The sequence below is a fragment of the Orycteropus afer genome, unplaced genomic scaffold (genome assembly GCF_000298275.1).
Source record: "Orycteropus afer afer isolate SDZICR_OR568_19922 unplaced genomic scaffold, OryAfe1.0 scaffold00219, whole genome shotgun sequence".
In the NCBI taxonomy this organism is placed as follows: domain Eukaryota; kingdom Metazoa; phylum Chordata; class Mammalia; order Tubulidentata; family Orycteropodidae; genus Orycteropus; species Orycteropus afer.
Genome location: NW_006921806.1, coordinates 981,868 through 990,198, shown reverse-complemented (window position 1 = coordinate 990,198; position 8,331 = coordinate 981,868). Strand labels below are relative to the sequence as shown.

Below are 8,331 nucleotides of genomic sequence, written 5' to 3'. Positions count from 1 at the left end.
ATTTTGGTCAATGACATGAGACAAAGTATATGTGAACTGCTGTATGAAAAGTGAATTTACTCTGTAAATCTTCACCCAAATCCTAATAAAAAAAAAGAAAAAAAAAATAAGGTGACTGGGTTAGGGTCGGGCATGGTAAATGGGGAGTGAAACTAAATGTACACATAACATTGTATGTAAAACCAACTCTTAAAAAAATAGTAATAATAAGGAAATGGAAACAATGAGAGAATTTGCCACTAGAAGACTGCTAAGATAAATACTGAAAACAGTTCTTCAAGCAAGAGGAAAATAATTCCAGAATACTAAACTCAACCCAGCTTCTGGCTGTGTGACTTTCGGAGAATTATGTAATTTCTCTGTTCCTTATATGAAAAATGGGAATAATAAGAGCTCTTCCTACAGTTTTTCTGGAGTTTAAACAAGTAAAAAGACAAGAAGCACTTTACAAATGATCTGGCACTCACCACGTAGTTAACACATGGGAGCTGTTGTTATATGAAGAGATATGGGAGATGGTACAAAGTGGCAATTCCTCCCAACCACTGTCTGATCATGCTCCTAAAGAAGAGGAACCTCAGGAACTCACCTGTCACATCCAAGCAGAAGGAGACCTTCTGGCCTCCAGCTTCACAGCTGTACTCCCCGGAGTCTGCCTTGTTCGCCTGCTGCACCACCAGCCGCCGCTCACGGCCTGTGGCCTCCATGTGCAACTTTGAGCTTGCACTCAGTTTCTTCCCATCCTTGTACCATACCACTTCCGTCTGTGACTGAGCTACCTCACAGCTCAACGTAGCACTGGCCCCTGCCTCAGCCCGCACATCACTCCGTGCCAACTGCTCCTTGGCAAACACCACCTTGGGCTCTGGGAGATAGAGAGAGACACTCAGGGTTAAAAACAGTGAATTACTGGAACTGAATGAGGTCCCTCTATCTCTATCTCAAAGCTATGATGCCTTGGCTACAAGCCTACTTCATTCCTGGATTTCTCAGCACATAGAACTTCATACTCAGACGATGCATGAAGCAGAATCAAGTTAGTTATAAGAATCTGAAGCCTCCCAGTTCAGTTATTTTCAGGTAGGCACATGTCACAATTCATATTCTAACATCTACTCATCAGCTGCAGTACCATAATTATCTAAACAAAGGGAGAAATCATTTGTGGCCTGAACATCAAAGTATAAGTATTTTAAACTGAATTTCTTGTGATGTCAGCAAGAACAGGCAATATCCCTAAGTTACAAGAGCACTGATATAAAAGACTGTTAATGAATACTACAACTTCGAGCAGGCAAATCACCATTGGTGTAATCAACTCCTAAACCTTGGTATAAGGTGTTTTTTCTTAATTTCCTTCTTTTGCTTTGTATCACATTACTTCTAGGAACCATTCAATTCATCTAGATCAAAATTTCTTTTTTCTGAACTATATCTATTGATGATTCTTTCAACAAAGTTTTGTAAATAATAAACTCTTTCGGTCTACTTTCTAAAAATGTCTTTATTTCACTCTCACTTTCTTTTTTACTTTCTACTGTGATTTGGGTAGAATTTTACAAAGCAGATTCATTTTACATTCAACAGTTCATACACATTTTGTTTTATGACACTGATTACATTCCCAGCAGTGTAACAGTTCTCCTCTCACTTCAACCTGTAGTTACTCTTTCCTTGTGTCCTCCTGCCTATGCATTCCTGCCTCTCTACCTTTTACTCTTTCCAAATGCTGTCCTTCTGATCTCCCATGGTTGATTGTTCTAAGGAGTGCTTCTCCCTGGTGTAGTTGTTCTGCTTGTAGCCTGTCTATTGTTTGGCTGAGAGTTAAGCCATGGGACTAAATTCAGTTCCAAGCCTCCAGAAGGTTCCACCAGTCACTATGCAACCAGTAAACCTGCTCTTTTATATGTTTTGTTTTGTGTTTTTCATTTTGTTCCATTTTTTTTTTCTCCCACTCTATCCGGAAGCTCCAATTTTGATCCCTTTCTAAGTGGTTGGCATTGGTAGTCGGGCACCATCATCTAATCCTTCTGGTCTCAGGGTCATATAGGCTGAGGTTCTCATGGTCCATTAGTCTTATGGACTGTTTCCATGCGCCTTTGATTCCCTTCACTTTTCTTTGCTCCAGATGAGGAAAGACCAATAGTTGCACCTTAGTTGGCCACTCCCAAGCTTTTAAGAACCCAGTCACTACTCAAGTAAGATGTAGAACAATATTTTTGTGTACTATGTTGTGCCAGTTGAGCATGATGCCCCTTGTGACCATGGTCCCAAGCCCATAGGCTCAGCAACTCATTTCCTCAAGGTGCTTAGTTGTAACTAATAAGTTATCCTAACTTTGCCCCCTGTTAGCTTTAAATTGCATATGGACATTTTTATAGCACATAAAAATGTTTATGTAGGAATATCATCTCCCACACTATGTATGGTTGTGGGTATATTCCCATTTGCCTATCCATACCTGATCTTCTTGCTTATGTCTCCACCCATGGATTAGTGTTTGCTATTACTGATAATGCAGTATTATATATTCAATAGTATTTACCTTTATTATCTGCACCTCTTGTGCACCTCTCTGTGTCTTCCTTTTCCTTGGTGATGTTTATTGTGCTCGTCACATGCTTTTGGTATATTGCTTTTCCTTTCACCCATATCAACACCTGTTTCTTAACTATCCATCTATTTCCTTCCCTTCTACTCCCCTCCCATCCCTGGTACCAAGAAAGAAAATTTCTATCTCATTTTTGATTAATAGTTGGGCTATATATAGAATTCTAGCTTTGCATTTATATTCCCCTTCATTCATCAAAGATTTTGCCAGTTTTTTCTGTGCTCTTTGATGGTGGTAAAAAAATTGCAGGAAGAATAGCTGTTGTTCCATAATAGCTAATCTCTTTTTTCTGTTTGGTGGTTTTTAAGAGCTCCTCTTGGCTTCTGACCTTCTGCAGTTTCACTATGTTGTGTCTAACTGTGAATTTTTCTTTATACTTCCCAGTATTTCTTTTGAGTCTTGAATTTTAGGATTCACACCTTTTATCATTTCTAAAGATTCTCTGCCACAATCTATTTTGTCATTTTATCTTCCTCATTCTCTATACTTTCTTCTAGAAGTCCATGGTATTTTCAATCACCTTAGCACTTAAGGTATCTGACTGCTAACCAGAAGGCTGGCAAACCCACCAGCCACTCTGTGGAAGAAACACAGGGCAGTCTACTTCCACAAAGATTTAGCACTTCACAAACCCAATGAGGGTCGCTATGAGTCGGAACCAACTCAATGGCAGTGGGTTTGAATTTGGGATTATATGCATGCAAAAGCTGCATAAAGGAAGACCAAAAAAGAACTGATGTGTTTAAATTAAATGTTGATGAGGAATATTAAATATACCATGGACTGCAAGAAGAATAAACAAATCTGTCTTGGAAGAAGTACAGCCAAAATGCTCCTTAGAAGTAAGAATGGCAAGACTTCGTCTCCCATACTGTGGACTTGTTATGAGGAGGGATGAGTCCCTGGAAAAGGACATCATGTTTGGTAAAGTAGAGGCTCAGTGAAAAAGAGGAAGACTCTCAACAAGATGGATTGACACAGTGGCTACAGCAATGAGCTCAAACATATCAACAGTTGTGAGGATGGGACAGGACTGGGCAGTGTTTCATTCTGTTGTCCAGCACCTAACAACAACAACAAGAACATTTTCCTCATTCTTTCTTCTCTCTCCTAGAAGTCCTAGAAGACATCTGTTTGACTTTCTGCTTCTATCATCCTTATCTGTCAATATATCTTATTTTGTACCTCTTCGTGATTCACTCTGTACACTTTATTGGATATATGTCTAAATTCACTAATTATCTCTTCAGCTATTTCTAATCTGCTGTCTATCTGTCCATTTAATTGTTAAGTAAAAATGTAACATTTCTCATTTCAAGAAGTTCCATTTGAAAAAAAAAGGGGGGGGGGACCAGGTTTGCTGATCTGATAGAGCGTGGTGGAACCACTGACACTATGGTCCCTAGCACCCCTTCAGGTTTGGAATTGAACCCACACCTGTGGCTTCCAGCCAAACAAAAGATAGGCATAGGAGTTGAACACGTACCTGAGGTAGATATACTTCTTGGAGAGAACAATCATGGGAGAAAGAAAGGCTGTTTATACACAGGGAGACAGTTCAGGGGGCAGGAGTGCATGGAGGGATGGACACAGGGAAGAGGTGACTATTGGGAGGAAGGGGGAGGGGAGCTGTTGCACTGGGGTAAATTGTAGTCAATGTCATGAGACAATGTGTGTGTGAACTGCTGGATGGAAAGTGAATTTGCTCTGTAAACTTTCACCCAAATCACAATAAAAAAAGGCGGGGGGAGAAGTTCCATTTAGTTCTTCTTCAAATGTTTTTCATAGTATTCTGCTTTTCTCTTATATTTTCAAATCTTCCATATCTCTTTAGTTATTTTAAATATGATTACTTTGTATTCTCCTTCTGATTGTTGTTCTATCATCTGAAGTTCCTAGGAAGTCTAATCCTGATTTTTCTTGTACCTTCTGATTCTCATTTATATTGGATTTGTTCTCTGGTGCTTTGATACAGATGTCATTGTAATTTTATCTGCAGCAAAGTTTGCTTCTTCTATTAATAATTATGTATGGCCTGGGTGGTAAGATTATCCCTCCTGAGCCTTTTACAGCCACTCCTGCTAGATACCCTGGAAGTCTTACTGGCCTAAGGCCCATTTTCAGGTTAAATCTTCAGCCTAGGGGTTCCTATTATTATAAGTTCAAATCCCAACCCATGTGAGGAACATATTTTACCACCTGAGCCAAGGCAGATAGACATGCTTCCTTGTCTTCTCTTTTTGGTGTGGGAAAATTGTTTTTCTGGTCCATCTTTTCTCTAATGATGTTGTTCTACAAGGGTTCCAGCTTTACACAGAGGTTTTTGTTCCACTCCCTCGCCTATCTCAAGCCTACATACTCACTGCCTATTTGAAAGCTGGCAGTATAGGTCAGGCCTCATTCCTGAAACCAAACCCCACCACAGTAACTACAGCATCAATCATCACTTACTGCTTCAGTTTTTCATTCCCTTTTCAACATCTGAAAATTTCCCTTTTTTCCTTGCAAGCTCAGATATTAATTTAGCATTACTTTGTTACATTCTAGCAGACATTTTCAAATATTAGAAATGCGAGGATTTTCACACTATATAAATCCACAGTATTGCTGAAATCCAGACTTGGTGTTTTGGATTATTCTTTCAGGTTTTTGTGTTTTTGTTTTTTTAATGATATGTGTTTTTTGGTAATGGAGAGCATGCTGAAGTCAAAGGAAAAAAAAACTGACGTAATATGGATTCTGATGCATTTATGTGGGACATATATTTCCTAAGTGGTAGGATTGGTGGAAAGAGGCCAGTTTCTTTGGATTCATGTAGTTATACAGATCCCCTCCAAGTGGCAGGATGTACAACTGGGACAGGAGCTTCCCAAGAAATCTGAGAGGCTGAAAATGTTGGTAGGAAATATATGTCCCACAGCTCATGAAAGGGTTAATTTCATCTACTAGAAACCTTCTGTTGGGAATACATCTCTGATTTCCCAGTAAAGAAAACAAAAACATTAAAATTCCCTGAATTGAATTTTTAATCTTTTAAAAAAGACTTCTGTGCCCAAAATACAAATTGTTTTATATTTATGTCTTAAATTTATTTTTCATGAAGGAAAAACTAAAGGATCAATAACACTGTATTTAACTTGTTCATTAGTAGTCTGGTGACCCATACCAGGGCAGGCAGCTGTGATAACAGCAAGGCAGTGGTGAAGACCCCAACAATCTGCACAGGCTCAGGACACAATGGTTGACAATAGACATGAAGGGTTCAGCCTTCCTTTCACTGGGTCTTCCCCACTATCTTCTCTTCCTTCTCAAAGCAGGCTTTGGAAAACAATTTTAGACACCAGCTCGTTCTTCTCTCTCACCTCAGGTTTACTCATAAGCCACTACTGCCAGCCTCTAACCCCCTCATTCCTAGTAGAGTCACCAATACCCCACTCGACCTCCAGTCCTTCAGCCTCTCATATTTCACTGTGACACTGACACCACTGCTTCACCTTTTGCTTAAAACAATCTTCTTCACAACTATTACACAATCCTCTCTGGATATTCCCTTTGACCTACAGGGCATCTAAGGCTGTGATCTTTACAGAACCAACATGCCACATCTTTCTTCCATGGAGCAGCTGGTAGATTCAAACTGCTGACCTTTTGGTTAGCAGCCAAGCACTTAACCCCTCACCAACAGGGCTCCTTTTCTATTCTTCAGTGCCACCCAATCATGGTATTTTTTTTGGTAGAACTGGATAACTAAAACAACTTTTAATTCCATTATAAATTTGTCTTCAACATGAACATTCAAAACACTTGTTTTAAAAAAACAGAATTTACTGGTTTTTACCACCTAACTGAACACACAGAGAAATTCAAGTCAAAATCTTTGAGGTAAGATGCTCTCAGATATCAGAGTATAGATTCAGGCTATTCAAAGGTCTAGATGAAAATTCATGTTTCTCTCATGGATTTGACTTCCATCTGTGCACCTATCCATATTTATTTTCCCCAGTCAATAACAGTTTTGATTTTTTAATTATATCTTATTATCATTTCTTTACCAGTTATGTTACCACCTGACACTTAAAAACTGTCATATCCTCACATGTATATCCCAAAAAAGGCCAAAACATGCTTCTATCCAATTGTCAAATAAATAACTGGGTCATCCTCAGGCTCAGCCTAAGTTGAAATACATCTGTTAAACTATAAAGTAAAAGCATTTGTTGCTCATTTTGTGACCCATACTCAGCCATATAGCCAAGGTACGACTTTACCAAGCTTACTCTTAATTCTGATTTTCACTTGACAAAAGAAAGTAACATTGAAGGAAACATTATCTCCCTGACATGCATTTCACAAAACCACTCCTGATGACATGCACGTGTGTGTGTGTGTGTGTGTGTGTGTGTGTGTGTGTGTGTTATCAGTGGTTGCTATTTGGGAAGCACCATGTGGGAGCCTTCCATGATTACTCTAATCCCACACCTGAGACTACAACATTAGGTTGCCAGCTACACAGTGGTTTGCCTTCAAAATTTGCCTGAATAAGTTATAAATATTACTGCAAGAATGGCACCCTCTGCTGGCATTGCTTAGGATTTGTTCTATGCAAAAAAAAAACAAAAACAAAAAAAAAACCACACACCAAGGTTTGGGTTCACTGGCATTGTTACAAAGAAAAAAGAAAATTTTACAAAAGTATCTATGGATGGTTCCACTTCCAGGGAAGCTCAGTCCATGCTGTCTCATCCATTGAATGCAGCTATAAAGCATTGACAGAATGTATGAAGAAGCTATTTGAGACTCCTGAAGGGTAAACAGTAGCAGATGGATTGGGGGAAGGGGGAATTCAAAGGTCTACCAAACCAGAAGTGAGTGTACTTTTATCTCCCTCCAGGATTCTCTGACCTGCATGCAAGGCAGCCCAAATTCCAGAAGTGGACATTTGTGCAGACAAAGCTCCTAATGAGTCTTTCAGCTTTAATGCAAAGGCTCAACTTCTGGTAAGATGGAGGAATAGGCAGACAAGCAACAAAGACCCTCTTACAAAGAAAAGAAAACCAATTGACAGAGATACAGATGATAATCCTGGAACCCTGAGCTTTGGAAGGGACTATACAGAAGTGCATTAGGCACCAACTAGTGGAAAAACCTAAATGAAAACAGTGAGTACAGAGGCAGTCAGAGCTGTGGACTGTCAGCTACTCTGACAAGACCAAGAGCCTGAATATTTCCAAGTAGTTCTGGGACCTGAAAATTGACCTAAAGATCAGTCCCAGTCAAGGACGTGCAGGGACAACTGTTCTAGTGGCCTGTGACTAGGAAGGGAAACAGCAAGGAGGGAGACAACCTGAGCTGTGGACTTTGTGCTATCCAGAGGGCGCAGCCATTTTGATTGTTTACACATGGAAGCCATTTTAAATATTTAAAGTGACTGAGGGCGCAACCATTTTGCATGTTTGCAAGTAGCAGCCATTTTGGAAATTTAAAGAGACCGAGGGTGCAGCCATTTTGAATGTTTACAATCAGTGGCCATTTTGGATATTTAAAATGACTGAGGGTGCAACCATTTTGAATGTTTACAAGTGGCAACCATTTTGGATTTTAAAGTGATAGCATTCTCATTTGGATTCCAGGGACCTAAGAATAGGCTCTGTTTGCCAGGGTCAGCAAGGACATACGAGAGGCTGACAACAGGAAAGGAGACAGTGGTGACTGTACAAGTG

General features: G+C 39.7%; 1 protein-coding gene across 1 annotated transcript in view; it reads right to left on the bottom strand.

Moving 5' to 3' along the window:
• Positions 1-8,331, bottom strand: part of OBSCN (obscurin, cytoskeletal calmodulin and titin-interacting RhoGEF) — a 312,151-nt gene that overhangs the window by 256,981 nt on the left and 46,839 nt on the right. The window contains 1 exon segment of the mRNA XM_042782023.1: positions 590-865. Coding sequence (XP_042637957.1) covers positions 590-865 — 276 coding nt within the window.